The sequence below is a fragment of the Apostichopus japonicus genome, chromosome 11 (genome assembly GCF_037975245.1).
Source record: "Apostichopus japonicus isolate 1M-3 chromosome 11, ASM3797524v1, whole genome shotgun sequence".
NCBI classification, from domain to species: Eukaryota; Metazoa; Echinodermata; class Holothuroidea; order Aspidochirotida; family Stichopodidae; genus Apostichopus; species Apostichopus japonicus.
The window spans coordinates 1,935,984-1,960,926 of record NC_092571.1 but is presented as its reverse complement, the minus strand read 5'-3'; the positions used below and the strand labels follow the sequence as shown (position 1 = coordinate 1,960,926).

At 37.4% G+C, this 24,943-nt stretch overlaps 1 protein-coding gene and 1 long non-coding RNA gene across 4 annotated transcripts in view; one reads left to right on the top strand and one right to left on the bottom strand.

Moving 5' to 3' along the window:
• The window catches only part of LOC139975732 (uncharacterized), a 156,905-nt gene that overhangs the window by 88,919 nt on the left and 43,043 nt on the right, over positions 1 to 24,943 (top strand). For both annotated transcript variants that reach the window (XR_011795870.1, XR_011795869.1), the window contains exon 2: positions 2,637 to 2,721. This is a non-coding gene — a long non-coding RNA (uncharacterized lncRNA). The remainder of the gene's footprint in view (positions 1 to 2,636; positions 2,722 to 24,943) is intronic.
• On the bottom strand, positions 337 to 24,943 carry LOC139975721 (solute carrier family 2, facilitated glucose transporter member 1-like). 2 transcript variants are annotated; one of them, XM_071983831.1, is made up of 12 exons: positions 24,691 to 24,943; positions 18,521 to 18,622; positions 15,195 to 15,355; positions 13,368 to 13,492; positions 11,857 to 11,972; positions 10,783 to 10,939; positions 10,307 to 10,500; positions 9,486 to 9,596; positions 7,238 to 7,339; positions 6,546 to 6,621; positions 6,042 to 6,169; positions 337 to 1,177 (listed from the first exon to the last, which is right to left on the bottom strand). In XM_071983831.1, the coding sequence occupies exons 1-12, from the start codon at positions 24,730 to 24,732 to the stop codon at positions 833 to 835; spliced, it is 1,659 nt and encodes a 552-aa protein (XP_071839932.1). In that variant the 5' UTR covers positions 24,733 to 24,943; the 3' UTR covers positions 337 to 832. The 2 variants fall into 2 exon arrangements, with proteins under 2 accessions (XP_071839932.1, XP_071839933.1); XM_071983832.1 differs by having other exon boundaries at positions 1,047 to 1,177; positions 6,085 to 6,169.

Genomic DNA, 24,943 nt, shown 5'->3' with positions numbered 1-24,943 from the left:
TGCCAACCGATGATGGCGCTCCGCTTAGATAGTGACGTATAACAAAAGTTGTACATCACCATCTGACCATATGTTCTACTATCAATCCTCTTCAAATTTTTAAACGATAATTAACTATCTAGATACAATTGCAGACATGAGATCCATATTTCAAGGATGGTTATATGCAGCTTAGAGCACTCGGGAAGTGCCGTTTCCGGCCATCTGGAGGGTTTGTAGAGCCAAAATAATTCTTGTACGCTCCGCGCCAACCGATGGTGGCGCTCCGCTAAGATAGTCTTGCTGGCAGGTTTGCCCCCCCCCCCCCCCACTTTCACAACTCAAATTCCGCCCTGGGTGCAGGCCTACACTATAATGATAGAAATAAAATAAAAAAAGGCCGAGAAGAAACGGAAAATGGACCGTGAATGCACGAAATAATAGCACACCATTGCATCATTCTCCGGGAACAGTTGTGTTCAAAAACAATGGAAATGAATAATGTTATGGAGAAAGTTGTTTCCACTGTGAACTTTATAAGGGCGCGAGGGCTTCATAACCGTCAATTCAAGGTATTCCTTGAGGAAGTGGGTGCGGACATGGATGATGTCGTCTACTTCAGTAACGTCCGTTGGTTGAGCACGGCTACCAAGCAAGGCTTTTATATGAAACAATTTATTCCCAATTTGTAGACTGCTAGATACATTGTGGTTTGGTACGCAGCGGAGGGGGCGGCTGGACTTTGTTCATCTGTTTTATCAGGAAGGAAATTGAATCAGTGCGCTCCGCGCACAGTGCTCACAATTTGTTGCCTTGGGCTTTGGGCAAAAAATCGACAGATCGAGCGTAAGGTTCATGCGGCCTCTCTTTCATCATAATCATTCCGCAAAAGGTTGGACAACCCTGGTTTAAGAGAATGGTCTGGAGTTGCTTCCTCTTGGTCTGGAGTGTCCTCCGGCTTTTGATAAGCTGGGTTTATTATGCCCGCTGGGTTTATTTCGCCGGCTGGGTTTATTATGCCCGCAGTCTCATCGCTGCCCGAATTGCTTGTCAAATCTGCATTTTGGCCACTTTTGAACGACGCCGTGATCTGTTCAAATGTGCGTCCCTTTGTCTCGGGCACATAGAAGGCGGTCATAAGAGTGTAAAGGAAACTGCACATTGCGAAAATTAAGAATGTGTAGCCGGTCATAATATCCTGAAAGGGAGAAATGTACATAAAAGCTTTCAAAAATTTTCATCTGTTCTCATAGATTTTCTATGAACAGTCATACACAAAAATAAATACGTGCTTACTGCGCAAGAATCAACCAAGCAACGTGGATTAATTTTCTGCGTAAAAAGAATTTTACAAGTTTTTGCAATTTTCTATATGTCTATATATGAAATTGCTTGCATAGGCTAATCGGATAATATTGTGTGCTTCAGCTAAATTATGCCTTTTAGTTCTTACATCCTAATACAACTGCAAGTTTCGTAGGAAATTGTTCACAAATAAGTAAACGATATTAGACTCATTCATATAGTACTTGCTAACAATGAACTCAATACCCGTAAGACGTTGTGATACATATTTATTACTTTTCCGTCGTTCTTACTCAAAGAACAGATAGTTATAAAAGGACGTCGGCAAAACACATCACTTCAATATATTGTTTATACTGTGCCTTTCTTGTGGATTTTCTTATGTGCGAAATCATTAGCTAACTCTTGATAAGGGTAATCGTACTTAGGGTCAAAGTGCAATGAAAAGACCTGCCAATCACACGACTAGAACATGAAAAACATTTACCAACTCTCACGTACGTACATAATTATGTTTATATCTGGAGAGAGCGTGGTTTTCTACATTGCTAACACCTACTTGGTTTCGGGAAGTAAATGTAAGGCATGCCAGATCAATTTGATATGACTTGCCGGGAAGCAGACTATAGCGAGACTTGAATATAATGCTCAAAATAATTCATAATCCGAACAAGGACCATTTTCCGGATTTGAAATGAATCTTTTCTTCTGTCACGTTATCAGTAATGTAACAAAGTAGACATGTGTTCGTCTTATGTACAGTTTGAACCCCATGCACATCTCGCTTATTTTGGAATATAATAATAATAATAATAATCATAATCATAATCATAATAATAAATTATATTTACATAGCGCTTCAAAGCGCAAAGGAAACCAAGGGAAAAAAGAAACTAGGAATCAAACAGAAATGTTTTAAGTTGTCTCTTGAAAATATAGTATCGCGGATTATAGATTCGTTCTTATACATTAGCCGATGTTACGTTATAAATTAGTAAAGGGTGTCTAGAATGATGTAGTATTTAGTTACATTTTGAACAACTGATGAACTTGCTTCTCCCAACAGCCCAAGTTGTTCCCTTTTTGGCCTGTATGATTATTATCATAAAATAAGGCTACAGCTAGAAAAAAAAGAGTTTTTAGCCTTATTGCTATTTTCGGCAAGGAACATTTCTCACTATTCTCATGTTTAGGATAATTGTTTTTCACAGCTATATATATATATATATAAATATATATATATATATATATGAATATTTGCTATTCTGTAAAGTTGTCTATATGGTAAGAAAACTGATCGTTTGATTTTCTAAATAAAATTAACCACATTTTTCCTGGAATTATCACTACAGGACTTTGGACAGCTGGAATTGGATCACAGACAAATTATTGGATGGACGGATCATTTCAAGAAATGAAAACTGAATTGATAGAGGGGTGAGTAGATCCCTGTTTATAGTTGTGTATTAGCTTGCCAGTGAAGGCATAGACCAGATCCACTGTTGAAAACACCCATGCGCATCCACAGCAGCCCTATTCTCTTTTCCACTAACGCGTGCAGGCAGGGTATGGTACTTTATTCGGAGTTGCAAACGATTGCCTGTGACATTCGAGAGCTCCCCCTGGCATCAGCACAAAAAAAAAAGATTTGAACTAAAAAGAAGTTGGTATATAACATTGGGGTATATGTTGTCGAAATTCATGGCAGTTCAAAAATGTTTGGAGGCCTAGGGCATTTATCCAATCAGTCCACCCCATTCTTAAAGATCTTCATTGGCTTAGATTTACGGACACAATTATAAAATTATTGTCCTTGTGTTCAAAACAAGGAATGGTTTAGCCCCAGTTTACCTACAAGAACTTCTCCAAGAATACAGACCTAGCAGGGTGCTTCGTTCAAGCGTACCGTACATATGCTATCTGTTCCTACTGCTCGCACTTCTACCTATGGGGAACGTTGCTTTGCTAGATCAGCCCCACAGCTCTGGAACAGTCTCCCCTTACATCTGAAAACAATCCAGCATGTGTCAACTTTTCAGAAAGAACTCAAGACGTACTTAATCATGAATGCGTATCCATTTGTTTGATAACTGTTCTGTCCATTTTGGGTACTTTGCTCCTGCGGCGCTTCTGCGCAGTTTTTTTTTTTTTTTTGCGAGAGAGTATTCTCGGGCTTAGATGTGGGTCTCAGCTCTGAAGGGGAACAGAATTCCACGCCGTTTCATTAAAATGTACATATGTCACAATGTCGAATTTACAGTATCCTAAGAGCAGTGTCCAAAAATGAATTTTAATGACATATACAGTTCATTTTTACGTATACATAATATTCCAGATAATAATTACTTGTCATAATTGGATCTAAATGTAAAGAAAATGACTGCAGTTTACAGAGTTTTTTTGCTAAGACTACGATTTGTAGAAAATGATGACGTCAAACCAAAAAGTTTGGCACGGAGCCATGGCCACAGAAAACGTTTCTGTGCGTATGTTGACTTTTTTGTGTACGTAATGTCGTATGTCGTACGAACCATCAACAGACAGCAATACTACTGCATCAACGACTACGACACTATACATACTTTTACGGAAGCGTAGAAGGGACATTGCATTGACGAGTTACCAACTTGACAAAACGACAATTATCTGCAAATTGACGAGTTGCACACTTACTACCATCTCGACAAGATGACAAAATTCAGAAAATTGGCGTTTTGACGAGATAACGGATCTCGTCAATGCAACAATTTTCTGCAAATTGACGAGTTGCACACTTGCTACCATCTCGACAAGATGACAAAATTCAGAAAATTGCCGTTTTGACGAGATAACGGATCTCGTCAATGCATCAATTTTCTGCAAATTGACGAGTTGCACACTTACTACCATCTCGACAAGATGACAAAATTCAGAAAATTGACGTTTTGACGAGATAACGGATCTCGTCAATGCATCAATTTTCTGCAAATTGACGAGTTGCACACTTACTACCATCTTTCTTATACATTCTTGAAGTATTTCGCTTGAATGTTAGGCGTAGGTTAAGAAAAGAAGTGCCTCTGCGGACGAAAGCAGTTTTGCTTAAATCACAGGTATGTCAGTTTTCTGATCTATTGGCCTTTCGGGGTCTGGAATTTAGGTACAAGTTGTTCGCAATACCGTGCGAGATTCACGAAAGTAGCCTAGCCGTAGCGTTACGTAGTAAGACGTAACGTTAACCTTAGTTACATTGCAATGTGACTTAGGCTAAGCTACATGGCAACCAGTTCGTCACCGAAAATGTTTTGGGCGGCACTGAGACAATTGCTCTGACCAGAATCTCCTTAGAGAAATTTCTTGGTATTTCTTTGTTTGTCACCCCATTTGAGAACATGGGTTATGAATGAATATATTAAATGGACCACTGTCACAAATTTTGCTAGGCACCCCGGTAACTAATTCTTAGTCATAGGCCTAATCAGCATGTTACTTGTACCTGTTACTGCCTAGGCTATGTACAGTAAGTTCTGTCTCTAAAATTAAAAGTAATAAGCTCGGCCTCGATTAGGCCTAACCTAGCTAAGACTGGTTTGTGGTGCATCATGTACACCTAGCAAAATAGCCTAAACTTAGGTAGCCTATAAATTGTATAAACTTTATTTTTTTAGTTGCATGATTTGAATCTTTATTACGGCAGTGGTAAACCTAATGTAGGCTAGGCCTAAAAATTCATGTTAGGCCTAATAAAATTAAGGTGGCACTGAAGAAGTCATTGGACATTTAAAGTCAGGAAGGGACTTTCTCTAATACTTTCCCAGATGATTTTCATCATCTTGGATTTGGTTTCCAAAAATTGAAGAAGAACATACAATGTACATGTTTACAAGTGAAATATAAAAGTTATTTCCGCACAAGATATTTGTGTGCGGAAAGTGATCAGCGGAAAGTATGAGATGCCGAGAGTAACAGAAACTGCCTTATTCTACAGTGTAGATTCTAATCGTAGTAAAAACACTACTTAAGACTTTGAAATTGAAGGGTAATAGCGTATGAAATCAGTCTCACAAGTAAACTAATTCTGGCAGCAGCTGTACTCCCCAAACAAAATGACGCGCTACAGGATTAGCCTAATGAGTAATGGATGTTGCATTTTTTTTAAAGTTACACCAATGAATTATTCATGAGCAGCAAAACAATTTCTCTCTCTGTGATAAGAATATAGCCCGACTAGGCCTTCAAGAGCCACTGGTCCAATTTTGTATGTAGTATGTAATGTTGGTTCAATTTTGACTACTGTGTGTACTGTATCACACAGTACTCTGCACCTGTACAATGCAGAATATAGCCCAGACTAGGCCTTAAACAGCCTCTGGTCCAATTTTTATTTGGTATGTAATATTGGTTCGTTATTACCTATTGTGTATACTGTATCAAACAGTACTCTGCACCTAGACACTGTATACAGACACAATGCAATTTGAACGTTGTATACATTTGAATGGGTTTTATGGGAGGGCATCTTTCGTCCGCAGTTGCCATAATTGACGTAAATCATCATAGTAGCACCGTAGTGGAACTCATCTGATCATACGAATGAGTGGGAGGACGTAGTCTTCTAGTTTAACTGGATAAAAGCACTTTACAAATTCTTATATTATTATCATTATTCTAACTTGATTTACGAAATACATATATAGACTCAGCAGTATAATGACGATACCACACAACTGCAAGTGTCATCTATTTTAACGTTTTGTTTGAAGTTGTTGCAAACTTACCAGTAGATAAGGAAAGAATAATCCCGCCAGAAAGTTACTGTACCAGTTTGCTTGTGCTGAGATGGACATAGCAGCTGCACGTGGACCCTGGGACCATAACTCGGGAACGATCACGAATGGTATTGAAGCTGAATGGTATTGAAGTATTGAAAGTGAAAATAGACATATACGAAGCCGTATATTTTTTATATTATGGAAAGTTAGCAATACTTATGCTAAATGCATAACACGTAAATCCAGCGTTCGATCAGTTTTAAAATGATGTGTGCGTTTGCGCATGCGTGTGTTGTGTGTTACAACTAGCATGTTTTTTGGACATGCGATTGTTATCTTTAGAAAAACTAAGTTAGGGTGATGGAGATATGTTGAGAATTTAATCAAATTCAGTTCTGTCAAACGTCCACTTGTATAACTCAACGTTTATGCTGTGGAATATATTAAGATAGTGTCGATGATTACCGGCCAAGAATTGTTGCCATAGTTAGTTTACTTCTTTAACTTTACCTGCTCCAAAATGAAATGCCACAATGAAGAGATACACCATGCCAAGAGAGATCCACTTCAACCAATCCACGTGGTCCTAAAACAAGAAGATAAATACAAAAATAAAGTGTACTAGTACAGCGTACTATTACTTAACGTGACCTACGCTTTGTTACTTCCTATATATACGTTTATTAATGTAGAGGCTAGGTGTATTTTAAAGTGTCTTAAAATAGACTGTGAGTTAACACGATATGAAGCTTCTTCTAAAACCGTGTGTAATTACAACTCTCAGAACAAAGTATTAGTTGGTATAAATGATCTTTTTATATATATATATATATATATATATATATATATATATATATATAATACGACCATATAGCCTCTTACAAAACCTCTGGCAAAACCACTCTGTACCTTCCTCAAATCGATGGTGTTGAGAGTTTGAACGATTCTTAACCTTGGCCTGATAGCAAAATTCGTCATACCGATCATACTGTCAATACAAGTGCTTTTGTAGCTCGACATACATGAAAGGCAATGGAAAGTGAATGTCCCAACTGGGGTGTGTAACATTCTTTGTTCAAGTATATACAGATACCTTATATGGTTGATCAAACAGCAATAACAAAATCTTTACTGTCATTTATGATTCTACACACAAAAAATTAGGTAAATATATTAAACTTTCCATAAAATGTTGTACCCACTTGAAAACTGATTGAGAAAGCCAAAACAGTAGAGGAAACAGTTACAACAGCAACTGAGTAAAGTAGCAAAGCTCTACGTCCAAGCTTGTCCACCAAAAATATCTGTTGAAAGAAACAACAAAACCTCTGCTTAGCTTCTGTTTCATCTACATATTCTATAAATGTTCTATAATAAGTCGAGACCTTTTATAGGAGAAAAGTAACATTAAAACAGAACGGCTTCCTTCTTTTATACAATCAAAAGAGAAGGAGAAAGCTTAATTTTTGTTTAACATTTGTTCGAACATCAAGGACCCTTGGTTTACACTTGGAGAAAAAACAACGTCTGTGTAAGGCTACTCCTAATGTTGGTGTAAGGTAGAGAGGTTTTTGCATTACAAATAAATCAAGGGAGAGAGCAAGTTTCTTGTTTCTTTAAACGTCGAAGTTAGTGTTAAATAAAAGAAGTAGCTATCATTTAAATATTTAGGTTTTGTTTCCTCAATGACGTTAGACAAACATGAGTGAACAGGTGGTAATATGCAAGTGTTGATAGAATTAGGTGCGCGTGCGGTGGCCCTATAGGACATGGGGGGGGTGGGGGGACCCCGGACTCTCAAAATGTTGCACTTTTTGTCTCAAAATTTTGACATTTTATCTCAATTTCTGTTTTCTTTCCTATGTCCCTATTAAGGCACCGTATGCGCGCGAACGACACTTTGTTGCTCAGTTTTGACCTAAGGTCAAGTAATCTATAAAACTGGTTAGTTGAAAAATCTGAAATTTCGCAGTACTATTCTGCAGTGGAGTGTACATGATAACATATTTGTGTGTATGGGGGGGGGGGGGGGGTTGGGGTGGGTGGATTATAAATTCCACCGACTGGTTTAGGTAGGGACTAATCCTATATGATAGGAGCGAAGGCGAATGAAGGAGTTTATAGAGGAGGGGATGAAGCCGTGTCCTAGCTGAAGCATTTTCCCATGTATTGCATTCTGAGGCATATTTAGAGTTTAAATTAGGTCTATAAGTACCTGTTAACGCAAGGTTGTGCTAGTAAATATTCTTGATTTTTTGCTGAGTTTGAAGAGGGGTGTACACCACCCGTAATAGTGGTCTAAATCTTCCGGTCTGATTTTTTTTAAATCCCCGACTGACGATGCAATGTCCCCGCCCCCACCCCCACCCCACCACCCAATTACCACTTTGGGACTTATTTACCGTATTTATGGATCAAAACAGTATACGTGTAGTGTAAAGGCTCTCGTATAAGCAAGGCTGGCACATACTCAGTAAATATAAAAGGTTAGGTAACTAACTTGAATTTTACTATCTGGAAAATGATGCCACCGGAAAGTTAATATTTTGCCTCTTCGGATCTTGTTAACGTATAGTTCTGAATAAATAACTGCGTATTGTAAAGACTCTCGCAAGCGAAGCTGATCACGTGTGACCCTCTGTATACATAATGTATCGCAATGTTTATATATGTTGTTGTATCTCAACCACACGGTTTTCCTTGATTCGGTTCAGATTCGGCCGGGATCCCCTGTCATGTGGCAATGATATTTGATCTGGATATACACATATAGAAGTTACTTTTAACGATTAAAAGAAATAGTCCTGATCAATATTTCTTTTTCATATGTTAAAGAGGAATATATTCTAAGCATTCTGGTGAAATTTGCATTCAATTTCTATGTACCGTTTTTGAGATATTGACAGTTGAAGTTGCCACCTTTCGTACCTAAAGTGAACTTGGAGCAAACAGGTGTGACGTCATTGTTGCACAATGATAAATAATGTTTTGCTTCCCTTTAAAATGTACGTCTAAGTTTATACTCCACGATTGGATGCCTCCATAATGTGAATGTTCTATAGGTATTGGTATTTTATAAATATCACATACCCTTTAGACAAACTAATAACCCTATCCAACGCAATGTCAAATCGATAGACTAAAAAATGAAGAAAAAAACAAAACATTATTTGCCAGTGTGCAACTCTGATATCACACCTGTTTGCTTCAAGTTCACTTTTGGTAGAATATCAGATAACTTCAACTGTCAATATCTCAAAAGGAATTGAATGCAAATTTCACTAGAATGATGAAAGTATGTTCATCTGTAACATATCAAAAAGTAATTTTTACCTGGACTATTTCTTTTAAGTATTGTTTTAACGTTAACTATTAAGCTTTAACTATAACTGCAATCCCAACACTGCCACCAGTTAACCAGTAAAACGTTTCATCATTACTCATACATACCGAAATAATACTTGTCACTATGCAGATGACACCTGTGCCTACCACGGCATAACCCGTTTGCCTGTCGTCTAGGCCGGTCAGTTCGTATAACTCCCTGGAATAGAACAGGATCTGTGAAGCAACATTAATAACAAAGATATTGACTGCAGGCGTCTGTTTTGGATTATAACGTTGGATTATGTTTGACCGAGCCTGCCATATTCAAGCATAATAAGATCCCTCTCGACATGAGAAGGACATGTCTATATATTGTTATAACCATTTCGTTGCTCAAAATTCATGTATAGCTGCAATTTAGAATACATGGTCTTCTGCCAAATTTAATGTTCTCGTGTGTTGCAACCTTCCCCCCACACTCGATTGTGCTGGCCAAATCAACAGAACATGTTTTTATTCAATTGAATACAGGATACACTCATCCAGTCGCTGGATAACATGTAATCATTTAGTGTTGTGACTTACTTTACACCAGTTAATATTGCAATTTCAAGGGCGGGACTTTTCGTTCAAACATGTAACATATCATGAACAACGGTTATCGAAATACATCATCATTGAGCCATACCAAACTACATATTGTTTTGTATAGAGTTACTATTGACAATAGAAACCCCACACCCACTCCCACTCCCACCAACCATGTTGCATGACGGTGCCTGGTGCAAATGGGAATGAAAGGTTCCTCCGCTCCACTCCCTCCCCCTTCCCCTACCTCCAACAACTTTTATCTTGCCTACAATTCAATATTTACTTATTTCCTTTTGGTGTTATTTTCTACACCTTCCTCATTTTTGGAGGGTTTACAAGTTATATAGTCTTACCGCATTGATACCAGTCAACTGTTGTCCAGCATGCACACAAACCGAGATAATGAGAGGTTTCTTCCAATCCGGGTTTCTTATCATCAGAACATCCCATAAACCGACTTTCTCGCTTTGTCGTTGTTTGATTGCTTCTTCTTTTATTTCATCCATTTCCTCGACAACATTATGTGTGCCACGGAGTCTCGTTAACGCTAATCACAATATTTTTGGAAAAAAAAAACACATCTTTACTTTATTTCTGACCAACACTAGGAAAATTATAATTTAATATTTGCTCTAATTTAGATTCTTCTGATTTGAACTATAGCCAAGTTGTGGTTTATGTTATATTTCACAAATGAAACCACTGGAAATTGCCACCATGCACCCCACCCGCTCCGGGCCGCTCCCGTCCTCGCCCCTTAACAAATCACACACATTTATTACTGCAGTAAGGGGGTGGTCTATTTGAAATTGTATATTTTAGATCTCACCTTGTCTACATTTGTCTTCTTCTTCCTTAATAAAAAGCCATCTTGGACTCTCGGGACAAAATGGAAGTATGAATAGTTGAATGATACTAGGTACCGCAGTTAAGGAGACAAGGATAGGCCAACCTTCCTCGGAGTCAAATACGTAAATACCAAGAATCTGCGGAGTAATTAAAATATCCAACTCTCGCGGGCGGAATGATACTTTCATCGTCATGCATGAAACGTTATACTTTCTTAACAATTAATACATTGTTAGGTAATAAGTTCAGTATTTAATTAATCAAAATTATACCATACATGCTTGGGCCGCTTTTGGAGACGACAGCAAATTATATTCCCCACAGATGATTTCACTGACCATAATGTGTGTATGTGTAAATAGTTGAATAGTTGGCGTCATTCCAATTCTTTTTACACATATAGTCAGTGACGTCATTTGTGGCAAACGTGAATGCGTTGTTGTATGCCAGCCAAAACTCATAGCTAGTACAGTAACTACTGGTGCCACCTGTAACACGTGTTACCGTGTTACGAACACAAAGTATAGTAATTACTGATTGCACGGTTGTAGGACATGTACAGTCTGTAGTAATATATGTTACAGGTGGCACCAGTAGTTACTGTACCAGCTATGTGTTTGAAGTCAAGGAGCTACGGTACCGCTTGATTCCAGTTCACACTTCTCTTTAAATTACGCCACTTCGTCATGCCGAGAACGAAGAAAGGACATGTTCGGGTAAATATTCATAGACCTACTTATACCATAAACGACTAGATAAGATTTCCTTTTAGAATCGCGTATTAAAGAACTCGCACTTAATGGTCGGTACAGCAACTACTGTTCATGTCCCACAACCGTGCATCAGTAATTACTACTTTGTGTTCGAAACATGTGTAACATGTGACAGAAATGAAATCCTCAAACTTGGCAAGTTACGTAAAGGTAATTGGAAATTTCGTTAACGTCACGCATGTGTGTATAGGAAATGAATGCAGTTTTAAGCTCATATTCCTCTGTAAGATGTCACAGAAATCATTAAGTTATATGTCATTTTGTGTTAAACCCATGCATACCTGTGCAATAAGTAAACCACAATTCAGGATAACCTGGTGTATTATAGCAATCCCTCCACGTAGATTGGCAGGAGATATCTCGATGAGGTAGATCGGAACAATGGTGATACTTAAACCTACGAAGATGATACATTATACAAATATTGAATGGTTATGAGTGCAATAGTGCAAATATTTCATGAGTTGAAAGATGGAATGTTCCATTCAACGAGGCGCAGCACTGTTGCACGAATGGAAACCATTATTTGTTTTATACAACATATATTAAGATGGGTTAAATGCACTCATGCAACAGATTGTTTTGAACAGACAGGTTTCTCTGCTTTCTTACCATTGGAAAAAGTGCTACCAAAAAAGTATAACCCATGGTTCTATTTCATAGAGTGGAATAGAGCGGATTTTTCATGCAATCAACGAGCAATTGACCAATCAAATGACCAGAATATAATTAGGTGTTGTATAATATACAAATATTGAATGGTTATGAGTGCAATAGTGCAAATATTTCATGAGTTGAAAGATGGAATGTTCCATTCAACGAGGCGCAGCACTGTTGCACGAATGGAAACCATTATTTGTTTTATACAACATATATTAAGATGGGTTAAATGCACTCATGCAACAGATTGTTTTGAACAGACAGGTTTCTCTGCTTTCTTACCATTGGAAAAAGTGCTACCAAAAAAGTATAACCCATGGTTCTATTTCATAGAGTGGAATAGAGCGGATTTTTCATGCAATCAACGAGCAATTGACCAATCAAATGACCAGAATATAATTAGGTGTTGTATAATATACAAATATTGAATGGTTATGCGTGCAATAGTGCAAATATTTCATGAGTTGAAAGATGGAATGTTCCATTCAACGAGGCGCAGCACTATTGCACGAATGGAAACCATTATTTGTTTTATACAACATATATTAAGATGGGTTAAATGCACTCATGCAACAGATTGTTTTGAACAGACAGGTTTCTCTGCTCTCTTACCATTGGAAAAAGTGCTACCAAAAAAGTATAACCCATGGTTCTATTTCATAGAGTGGAATAGAGCGGATTTTTCATGCAATCAACGAGCAATTGACCAATCAAATGACCAGAATACAATTAGGTGTTGTATAATATCAAATATGAAAATGCTTGCTACAAAAAACTGAAAGCACAAGTAGGAAATCCCAAAGTTCGGTTAAAATGATCGATATGTCTGAGACACTTCGTCATCCACATACCACAGTATAGTAATATGAACCATACGGTTAAGATGTAGTTTGCAACATACCTATATGAACCAATTTGAACTTGATAGCCAATGTCTAAGCAACAACAAAAAACAAGTTTGAAGCCGCGTTGATTTTATAAATATTACACCATGTGCCGGCATGTTTATAGATATAACACAAAGTACTTATAAGCTACGAAAAAAAAAAAATTAAGATGTGTACAAAACAAAATTGGTACACATATGATAAGTACCCTTGTGAACATAATACTAATATTGAAATAAACTTACCACCGTACAAACCAATCACAAACCTTCCTACAATAACCATCTCATAGTAATTGATTGTGTAACTAAGGCCCATAAATAAAGCTCCAAAAATGGAGATCAAATTGGAGAAAAGCATTGTCCCTTTCCTGAAAAACAAAAAAGATTGATTCTTATGTCAATGTGTTTGCTAAAGGGTGTTAAGGGGTTATAGAAGTACTATCAACCCTCGTATAGTTGAGACCCTGTTCCCGTTATGAATAAGACAGTTAACAAGATTACAGTAAATTGTGTTTTGTGGTTTGCACATCATGTGTTAGCATACATTGTAACAATACTAATTGCCTTGAATATTTTTCATATTTCCAGCTTATGTGTTTCCCCCCTCTCTTAGTTAAACATAGGCTACAACATAAATAATATGAGTACTCCATTACGCGGTAACATAATCCCAGCAAGTTGTTGTATATAGTCACTGACTATTAAAGTAGGAGTTTTGGTTACGTTTTTCTGCCTTTTATATCACTAGGTGAGTTCAAGCAGATGCGCGAATAGTCCATTATTTATAGTTACTATTGTTTTATTGAATCCCTATTGTTTATTGTGTTCGTAAGGTGTATTGAGTTCCTATATAATATATTGTGTATTGTGACCCTATTATTCATTGTTGTCCCTGTTGGCTATTTTGTCCCTGTTGGATAATATATTTTGTCACTTTTGGTTATGTAGTCACTATTGGTTATTTTGTGGCTATTGGTCATTGTGTCCATATTGTTTAAAAAATCTCAGCTGGAAGGTTATATTACTATACGTTACCAGCGAGGTATTTTCAATTTCAAACATTCCAATTTTGCCCAATTTGTGCAGTTTTTGTGGGAGGGGAGGGGGGAGTCTATGATCCATGGACCCTACTTTGACCATATGAGGTACTTTGAATTCTGACTGCCGCACACCCAACACTTTGTCACCGAATTATCCATGGTTAATAGGGCCACTAACTTAGGAATGGATAGCTCAGTTGTTTAAAAACACAAACTTGCCTTCCCGACGTCAGTAACTCCTATTTTGTTCCAGGCAATAACTTCTTAAGCTTGATGAAAATGCTTTACCTCACAAGAAAAGACTACTAAATAAATGTTGTGTTTTAAGGGCTTTACCTCGGTCCCAAGAAAGTCAGCTATATAAATATTGTGTAAGACCTTACCTCCCACGAATATCAGCTATATATATAAATATTTCGGAATGCTTTTACCTCCCAAGAAAGTCAGCTATATAAATATTGTGTAAGACTTTACCTTCCACGAATATCAGCTATATATATAAATATTTCGTTATATCCTTTACCATACAAGAAAGTCGGCTAAATAAAATGTCACGTTTAAGGGCTTTACCTCCCACGTAAGTCAGCTATATAAATATTGTGTACGAATTAACCTCCCACGAATATCATGTATATAAATATTTCGTAATGCTTTACCTCCCAAGAAAGTCTGCCATATAAATATTGTGTAAGACCTTACCTCCCACGAATATCAGCTATATATATATATATATAAATATTTCGTAATGCTTTACCTCCCAAGAAAGTCAGCTATATAAATATTGTGTAAGACTTTTACCTCCCATGAATATCAGCTATTTATATAAATATTTCGTAATGCTCTATCTCCCAACAAAGTTGGCTATAAATGCCATTTTTAAGGGCTCTACCTCCCAAGAAAGTCAGCTATATAAATATGTAAGACTTTTACCTCCCACGAATATCAACTATATATATATATATATATAAATAGTTCGTAATGCTTTACCTCCAAAGAAAGTCAACTATTTAAATAATGTGTAAGACTTTACCTCCCAAGAAAGTCGGCTAAATAACTAGACGACAATGCTCCAAGAGCGCCTCCTATGCAAAAGACGGAAACAGTCGAAGACCAGAGCCATAAGCTGGCAGTTTCACTTAGTGGTTCATCTCTCCTATCTACTTGAGACTCGTTGTAAAAATTCCGTATACGCTTCAAGATAATAAAAAAGACATAGCAGAAAGGAAACGTTTCTTGCAAGAAATTCTGTTTCTGTCTATACTTGATATGAAGTTGTAAGTTTAAATCTAACACGATTGTGTGAAGCTATTTTTATGAAAACAATCAAACAATCTGTTGTTATGCATATATGCAAATTTTTATTGAAGCTATATCGTATTACAAAAATAACAATATGTAAAAAGTTACAATAGTTCTCTACCAGCGCACCTAAGATGGCATTTCATACATATGTTAAATAGTTTGTCAAAAAAAAGACCATGATTTGAAATCACATGACGAACTCGAGCAAGGGAGGCGGAAGCACTTTTAATCTGGGGGGGGGGGGGGCACCGACATCAAAGGGCACTTTGCAGAAATTCGATTGGACTGATGCAGCCTTATATTTAGTACCCTTTATAACTCTTATTGTATTATCTTATTTGCGTATACACATCACTCCATCAACACCCCCCCCCCCCCCCCTCAAATAAAATATGTATACTAGCACTGCAATATCCAATGTGCAAATTGTGAAACAAGGAACAAGCTTTCTTTTTGAGACAAAATGAGGTGAAATCATGCTAGTTGCTAATGTAGGAATCTTCCGAATTAGAGTTTATTTCTTGTTAATATCTTATCCATTTTTTCCATTCGAAATAGCTTTGAGTTTGACCCACAGAAATTCATTAAAAGTCAGGGGCGTAGCCAGGATTTGCAAAGTTGTATGCACGACTATCTGAGCGGAGCGCCACCATCGGTTGGCGCGGAGCGTACGAGAAAATTTTTGGTTTTACAAACCCCTCAGATGGCCGGAAACGGCCCTTCCCGAGTGTTCATCCTAGTTCCCTGGCCTCTTGCTAACTTGAGACACCTCAATTTGTATGTAGAAAAAGGGCACATTTTTAACCTGAGGAAAAATGGGGGGCACGTGCCCCCTGTGCCCCCCGGTTCCGCCGCCCTTGAACTCGAGATTGAAAAGGTATACACTACATTTCCTTTCCAAAATTAAACAGTTGATCACTAGTCAATTACAGAACATAGTACAATGTTATATGCCCAAATGTCTCTTGGATTATAGTATCTAACTGTAGGTGAACATGAAATATCTTGTTTGGAATTTGGCGAAGTTGAAACATAACGCAAAGAACAGCAAGTTCAATAATATATAGAACGCCAAAACGGACAAAAACGGGGTAAAACCCTGATTCTAAATGATTATGTGAATAAAAAAAGTCTTTATCACATAATGACCGAATTCTACATGTCCTTATGGGATACTTTTTGCTGTTGGCAAATAACAACAAGCAACACTTCGGTTATAATGCAATCTCCACATTGCCACATAATGCTTGCCAAAATTGACTTTATTCACAAGTATTTCTCTTGAAATGATATTTAATAATGACATAATGACTTCTGCTTTTAATGCCATGACTTGTAGAATATTATATATCACTATGTGATAACCAGCGTGTGTATTAACATAAAGACTTAAGATCACATATAAATGTTTCCTATTATTTTGTTCGTTTTGTCAATACAGTTTCAACAAGAAACGTTTCATTTTTGTTCAGTATGATATGATAGAGATAGTCCTATCTGTGATAAGCAACTTCCCTAACAAAATGCTAATAAAAGTATAATTTCTATCTGGCGATATCCTCATTTTAATGTTGCTTCACACACAAACTGAAGACTTAAGCAAGCGTAGTCTGTTACGAGGGCCCATTGTAGCCTAACGCTAGTCACTGCTAGTGAGGAACCTAATGTTATAATATAGAAAGTATTTGAAATGGCCTAGGTGACAAATCAATATTTGAGTAATTAGGTCGGGTTACCGTGTCAGAATGTTATTTATGTAACGAGCAATACACGATTGTTCTGGTATATTCCTTATGATGGCACGCTGATTTCAGTTCCCGTCGGTTTACGTGAAATCCCGTTGTACGCTGTACACGCATCTTCGTGGATTCTCTGGAATGTTCGCGAGATATGCAAAGGACTTCCGGGAACGGGGAAACTGGGTCGAATTGTTACTCAGGTGTATCGAGAAAGATCTAGATGATTACTTGACATGGCGAATCGTATAAAAACCCGCCCCAGATCGGAAAGTTTCTCAGTTTCTGAACGAATACAAGCGACGACACATATTATACCATTCTACTATATATCATCAGTGCTCAACTGCCAGTAGTTTCTGAGGGATTGAGATATCGATACCAAGATCGATTGTACACTTCCATTCAGAAGTTTGAAGAGGACTTTGCTGTGAAACTACAATGTTCCAGTCTTTATTTCGGAGAAGGTGAAGAATTTCTGTCTCCGTTGAGGAAGTTCGTTACGCCAGGAGTTGGTGGCTATAAAGCTGAATTTGGACTGACTCTGCTAAGATTTAGTCGGCGAGAAGTTCGACTTGCGCTTCACTTGATTGTGGCTGGAAGTCCGTCTTCTACTTTGGAGCATCGCCGGAAAGAAGGTGACTGCTGTTTCTGGGATCGCGAGAAACTTCGTCGAGGTCCAGTGAATTACGCGGTACAACGGACCGAGAATCGTCGTCATCAAGGTCGTGGCCGCTGAGGGATATCGCCGTTGGAAGAGACCAGCGTGTTTTAAAGTGTATCCTATCTTGTTAAGTTTGTGAGTAATTTTCTATATATTTGTAATTACCACTTGTTGTTGTTGGTTCAAACTCCATTGTTCGATATAGTTTACGTTCTCTAGACTCGTCAATTTGTCTGTGTTCCTCTCAAAAACGAACCAGGCTTGTCTCTCGTTAAAAATTAATTATCGAGACCTCTCGCATTCTAACGTAACAAGTCTACATATTATATAATTGAGCTAAATATGCTGTACAGTAATTGTTACATTTTTTTATTATGATTTATAGATTGGCAAAGCAAACATGGAATCTAAACTATAGAAGTTTCATAATTCTGGCATTAGATCCGTGTCTACGCTGTTTTACCGCCATCTTAAAATATTATGAAAGAAAAACCAGAGAAAAGCAAAAGGTTTCACCTTCCATTGAATAAATATAGATTGGCAACATGGCGGCCCCATGACATGACATGACATATAAAGCCCAGCCTTGCTCTCATTTCAGAAGAAGTTTTTCGTTACATATTTTTGGTGTCATGCATATTAAATATGACTTACATCTGACGGTCCCGTGAGGACTCCAAGTTGATAACCGAATTGAAAAGATCCGGATATACAAGCCACTACTGACGATGCAAGCAAGCAAAACGTCACACTGCCCTAAATAGAAGAACAACGAAAAAAATAACAAATGCTTGGTTTTGTTCAATTCTGTGGATTGTTATTTTGTATGTGCATTCTTTGCATATGATTTTTGATACCCTGCTACCTTACAGAACATTTAGTTCTCCACTGTGATATTCTGTTGAATTAAAATGACGGTTTAGATTTAACATTTAGGAAGAGAAAAGATGGCCTCCAGGTAAACACGCGCACGGGAATGCACTCCCTAATCGTCTGATTTCTATCAGAACAACCTCTATTTTGTCGATCCAAAGTAGACCCGACTATGAATAAGAATGAGGTTAACAATACCGTCATATTCATAACACTTTTACCCACGTTGCTACGTCGTATTCTTTGAAGAAAGGATTACCGTCTAGATCCTCAAATGACAATATCGCGCATCTCCTCCCTATACTATTCAGTGCAGTCAATAGTCTGAGGTTCTACATCGGCAAACAAAATGGCCGCGTCCATATAGACTAAACATTCGGTACCTGCTCAGAAGTTGATTGAAGTTTCTCTGTGATTATTCTACAAAGTGATCCCTTTGATTTGGGACAAATTTGGACTGCGGTGAAACGTAATATCACTGTTTGGTTCCTCCGAAAGTGCTACGAAAAAAGATTTCCTGAAGGAGGTTTTTCTACCGTCGAACAGTAAGTGTTTCTGTACTTTACTACTGGCCTATATCGTGCATCCACTGCCTGCACAAATTAAGGTTCAGATGCTAGTCCGAATGTAAGATGGCAACAAGGCATGCAACAATAGATAAGAAGTTGGACACTTTCATGGAAAAACTGGCCAATTTGGAAGGAATTCCGACCCAACTGGCAGATATTCAGTCCGAATTTAAAACACTGAAATCTGCAATGGTGGAGATTAACGAGTCTGTTGAGTTCATGGAGAAAGAGGTGGTCGAATTGAAAGAAGTTATGAAATGCAAAGCTACGAGAGAGGAATTTGAAGGGTTAGGAAGTAAGCTAGCCAGCTTTGAGGAATCCACACAAAAGAGGCTGGATGATTTGGAGAACCGGTCGAGAAGGCAAAATTTAATCATCTTTGGAGTCTCTGAATCAAATAACGAATCGTGTGAGACGATCGTAAAAGATGATATTTTACACGGGTTGATGGGTTTCACAAATATCAACCTTGAACGGGTTCACCGTACACCTGGGGGCCCGAGGAACCCATCACAGGAGAAACCGAGGCCGATCCACGTCCGTTTCCGTGACCTTATTGACAGGGATAAAATACTCCAAGCAGCTCCAGGCAAACTGAAGGACACGCCATATCGGGGGGCAAAGATTTTTATCAGCGATGATGTTTGTCCAGCAAATCGAGATGCTAGGAAAGCTCTTCGGGCGAAACTACCAGAAGTTAGGCAAGGGGCCGGAGTCAGATACGCCTATGTTCCGCGATCCGTAGAAGCCTGTATAGTCATGGTGAAGACCGATAGGAGTAGACATAAAATAAATAAAAGAGAGACATGGACCCAGACTGAAGTGTCTACATGTATCTGTTTTGAATCATGGAGGTTTTGATAGAGGTAACTGCTGTAGTGGGATGTGTGTTCCTGGTTGGATGATCGTGCTATCTTTTTTCGTATGTGTTTCTTTGTTTCTTTGTTTTTCAGCACCGTATCGGTGCTTTGTTCTGTGTTGTTCTTTGTTTTTTATGTTTGTATCTTTGTTATAAAAAATCTCTTGCATGATGTGTTGCTTCTTGGAGTGGTGAATATGAAGTATTCTTATGGCGAATAGTTTCAACATTTCGTCCCTTAATTGCCGGGGGCTTAATAATAAAAATAAAAGACAGGATGTTTTTGACTACTTGACACAGGTAAAAAGTGACATTTATTGTTTACAAGACGTTCATTGGGATGAACACTTGGTTGATAGTATTCTCTCAGAATGGGATGGAGATTGTTATATTTCACCTGGGACGACTAATTCAAGGGGGGGTCGCTGTTTGTATAAAGTCAACAGGAAATGTTACTGTTTGTAGACATCATTCTGATAATGAGGGTAATTATATTGCATTAATCATTGAGACTACAGGACTTACATTCACTCTCGTGGTCCTTTATGGGCCTAATAACGATACTCCAATTTTTTTAAACAACACTCAGGAGGTTATTGAGAATTTAATACCCCTCATATTATTATTGTTGGGGACTGGAATCTCGTTGTTGATCCTGAAGTTGATACTTATAATTATCTTCATATTAATAATCCCAAAGCTAGACAGGCAGTATTAAACATGCAGAGTGATTTAGAATTGTTTGATGTGTGGCGAGTTTTGCATCCTAATGAGAGAAGGTTTACTTGGCGTCAAAGAAATCCAGTCAAGCAAAGTCGATTAGATTTTTTCCTAATTTCTTCTGATTTACTCAACATGGTGTTGAAGTCATCTATCACAGCAGGTTATAGAACTGATCATTCTTTAATTACTACATCTTTTAACTTCAATGAAATTAGGATGGGTAGGGGCATTTGGAAGTTCAATAATTCTTTGCTTGATGATGAAGGTTACTTGAAGAAAGTCAATGATGTGATTGACTCAACGATTGATCAGTATGAATGCTTCCCATATATTCGCTCTAATTTAAATACAATTCCAAGAAAGGATATTCAGTTATTGATGATCAGCTTCTCTTTGAAATGCTGCTGTTGAATATTAGGAGAGCATTAATTTCTTATTCCTCCTATAAGAAGAAGGTCCAAAACAGTAGAGAAAAATATCTTATTGAGGAAATTAATCGTATTGAGCCTTTTCATAATGAGATAGAAGGACACAAAGAATTATATCGATCAGTTGAATCGTGAGTTGGAGAAGTTACGTGAAAAAAGACTGCATGGGTGTATGGTAAGAGCTAGGGTTGATTGGGTGGAATATGGAGAGAAGCCTTCTAAGTTTTTTCTCAATTTAGAGAAGAGAAATAAGGTCAGTAGAACTATTAGTCACTTGAAAGATGCAGATGACCATGATTTTTACGACCAGGATCAATTTCGAAAGGATGTGTTCCATTTTTATCGCCAACTTTATAGATGTCATGATGCTTTTTTTAAGAAATGAAGATCTCCATGAGAAGTTCTCAGATAAAATTGTGAAATTATCTACTGATCAATCAAGTGATCTAGAAGGGCCTCTGACATATGAGGAAATTACAGGAGTTTTGAGGAATATGAAGAATAATAAGTCGCCAGGTTCTGATGGTTTCTCCGTTGAATTTTTCAAATGTTTTTGGGACTATCTTTCTGTGACACAAAAGCATGTGTAATTACCCTAATTCCGAAAGGTGGCAAACCACGTTATTACTTAAATAATTGGAGACCAATATCTCTGTTGAATGTTCCCTATAAAATTGCATCTTCATGTATTGCTAATCGTATGAAAAAGGTATTGCCCAATATTATTTCTCCTGACCAGAGTGGCTTTCTTGGTGGTAGGTACATTGGTGACAGTATTCGCACAGTGTATGATATCCATTCCCTGGAGTTAGATAATACACCGGGTATTTTGTTTGGGGTTGATTTTGAAAAGGCCTTTGACAGTATATCAGTTACTTTCATTAGAAAAGTTCTTAATCTCTTTAACTTTGGGCCGTCTATTATTAGATGGTTTGATACTTTCTATAGTGATAATTACTCATCAGTGTTGGTAAATGGTTTTCTGTCAGAATAATTTCCCATTGAGCGTGGTTGTAGGCAGGGTGACCCTCTGTCCCCTTATCTATTTATTCTTTCTGCTGAACTTTTGAATAGCCTCGTTAACAGTGATGATTCTATTCGTGGTATTGATATTGGGGGACAGATTTTCAAAACTGTTCAATACGCAGACGATACAACCTTTTTTCATGCATGGTGACAGTACTTCTTTCAATAGGGTTATGGTACAACTTGACTATTTCAGAGATTTGTCTGGTCTCAAATTGAATTTGGACAAGTCCCTTTTAGTAGGACTGGGTAGTTTGAGAGGGCTTTCCATTCCAATTGATAAGAAGTATGCTATTCGTTGGAACACAGGTGAAGATTTCACTCTTTTAGGAGTTTTTTTCAATACAGATTTGGGGGGCATGGTTAAAAAAAATTACGATAAAGCATTGAATAAAGTTTCAAATGTGATACAATTGTGGGAAAAACGTTATCTTACAGCTCTTGGTCGTATTACAATTGTTAAGTATCTCTTGTTACCATGTTTCAACTATTATATTATGTCACTTCCGCTGACTGACTTGGAGTATAGAAATAGGGTAAATTCTCTATTTTTCCGTTTCGTATGGAAAAATAAACCAGACCATATAAGCCGTAAACAATTAAAGCTCAGTTATGCAGATAGAGGGTTGAATGAGATAGATTTTTCTAAACACTGTGAGGCACTCAAAATTAGCATTTTTGGTCGTCTTCTGAAGAGTGATCATTTCAGCTTCAGCTCTTGTTATTTACGTAAATATAATATTTGCACCGACATGTTTTTTACCAATGGGGATTTCTATATAAAATTAGCTAGTTTGAGATCTGCTAACCCCTTTTGCAGAAATCTCTTCGAAATAACATATATATTTATTCGAGATGAGCTATCTACCATTGATGATGATGCGACCATATTAACTTTGCCTCTCTGGAATAATGGGCTGATTGAAATTGGTAACAGTCCAGTGTAGTACAAGCGCTGGTATGACAAAGGTATCCGGGGTTTTTTTGCGATTTTGTCACAGTTGATGGCAGGTTTTATAGTTTTGACAATTTCATCCCAAAATATCTTGTTTCCACGAATTTTGTAGAATATTATGGTATTATTAACTCCATTAAAACTTTTTGGAATGGACCTGCTCTGGATGGGAATATGGATATTGCTTTTCCAAACAATTGCTACTTTAACAAAATGCTTTACAACGGTATGTTCCGTTCGAAAGATACTTACAACAAGTTACTACAGGAATCGAAGTTGATTCAGAAATCCTATACGAAATGATGTGGTACCTTCGATATTACTGAGGAAGATTGGTCTTTTTATTGTTCAGTGCCATTCAAGTGTTCTAGTGATGTTAATTTGAGGTGGTTTCAGTATAGGCTGCTTCAGAGGATAATCCCGTCCAATAAGTACTTGCAGTAAGCAATTACTCATGATACTTGTACTTTTTGTCATAGGTATGTTGAGACAATTGAACATTTGTTCTATTATTGCCCACTCTCAGTTAGGCTTTGGAATCATCTCCAAACTTTGTTAAATAATATAGATATTGGTATAGTACTAGACATTAGGACAGTGTTGTTTGGTGCGGACATTGCCAGAGAGCTGAATTTGATTATAATTTTAGTTAAGAAAATTTATTTTCAACTGCAAAAAAAGGAAAGAAATTCCACTGCAGAATAAGTTACTATTGTTTCTGAGGGACTATTTTCTATTACAAAAAAAAACATTTTGTTGTGTAATATGAAAAGCAGTGTTTGGAGGAAATATTGGTACCCTTGGTATAATTTTTTACAACTTCAGAATGTACTAAAATAAATACTTTTTAGTTTCATCTAAGAATTTTCCCTAAGTCACCATTAGAGTGCTATATTATGTTAAGTTATAGTTGCAAGAGAAATAAAAAAAGAGAGAAAAAAAATGACGGTTTAGGCATGTAATGATCTCACTATATTGAAGCCAGTTAAAAGTTGATGTCATAATAATCAGGACATTTTATTGTTCTTCCATTAACGGTTCATGTGGACTTGTTTTCAGTGGTCTTCCACCCCCCTTCCCCGCACACACACGCCCAACACCGCCAAACCACATGTACCCCCTCCCCCAACTCCCCCACCCCACCCCAACATTTTCGTTCACTTGCAAAACATTACAAATAAAGCAGAAAAAACCTCTCACTAAGTCGGTATAACTTTCTGAAGGGTGGAGGTTGAATTACTAAGACAAATATTTTCATTAAAAAGGCAACCTAGAAATATTACATTTGCGGGCGGGCGCTTCTGTGTGTGTTATCTTACACATGAAGTGCATTTTTTGCTTTCTTTCTTAGAATATAATTTAAACAAAGTAATGTGTGCGAATAATCCTACCTTGACGGCACCATGTTTGGTATTACCTCTTCCATCATCCATCTTAGATCTTGAACACACTGCTGATGTTTATTCCAATTGAAGTTCACTATAGTCTTAGTCTGAATTACTAACCCAATACATCAAGTACAAGGTTTAAACAGTACCGTAGATTAAAGAGAAACAGTAACCATACGAATGTTGAGGCGACCAGCGTTCATAAAGTGACATATGAAAATAAATTGAAGTAGAACTTAAACCAGTGTAAACCAGT

Bases quoted from the DNA above. Each gene is read 5' to 3' on its own strand.
- LOC139975721 (XM_071983831.1), bottom strand. From the start codon at position 24,732: ATGGATGATGGAAGAGGTAATACCAAACATGGTGCCGTCAAG. The intron at 13,493-15,194 runs GTAAAGTCTTAC...TTTGTTTTTCAG, and splicing joins TTAGCCGACTTTCTTGGGAG to GAAAGGGACAATGCTTTTCT. The intron at 1,178-6,041 runs GTAAGTTTGCAA...TCTCCCTTTCAG, and splicing joins TATTCTTTCCTTATCTACTG to GATATTATGACCGGCTACAC.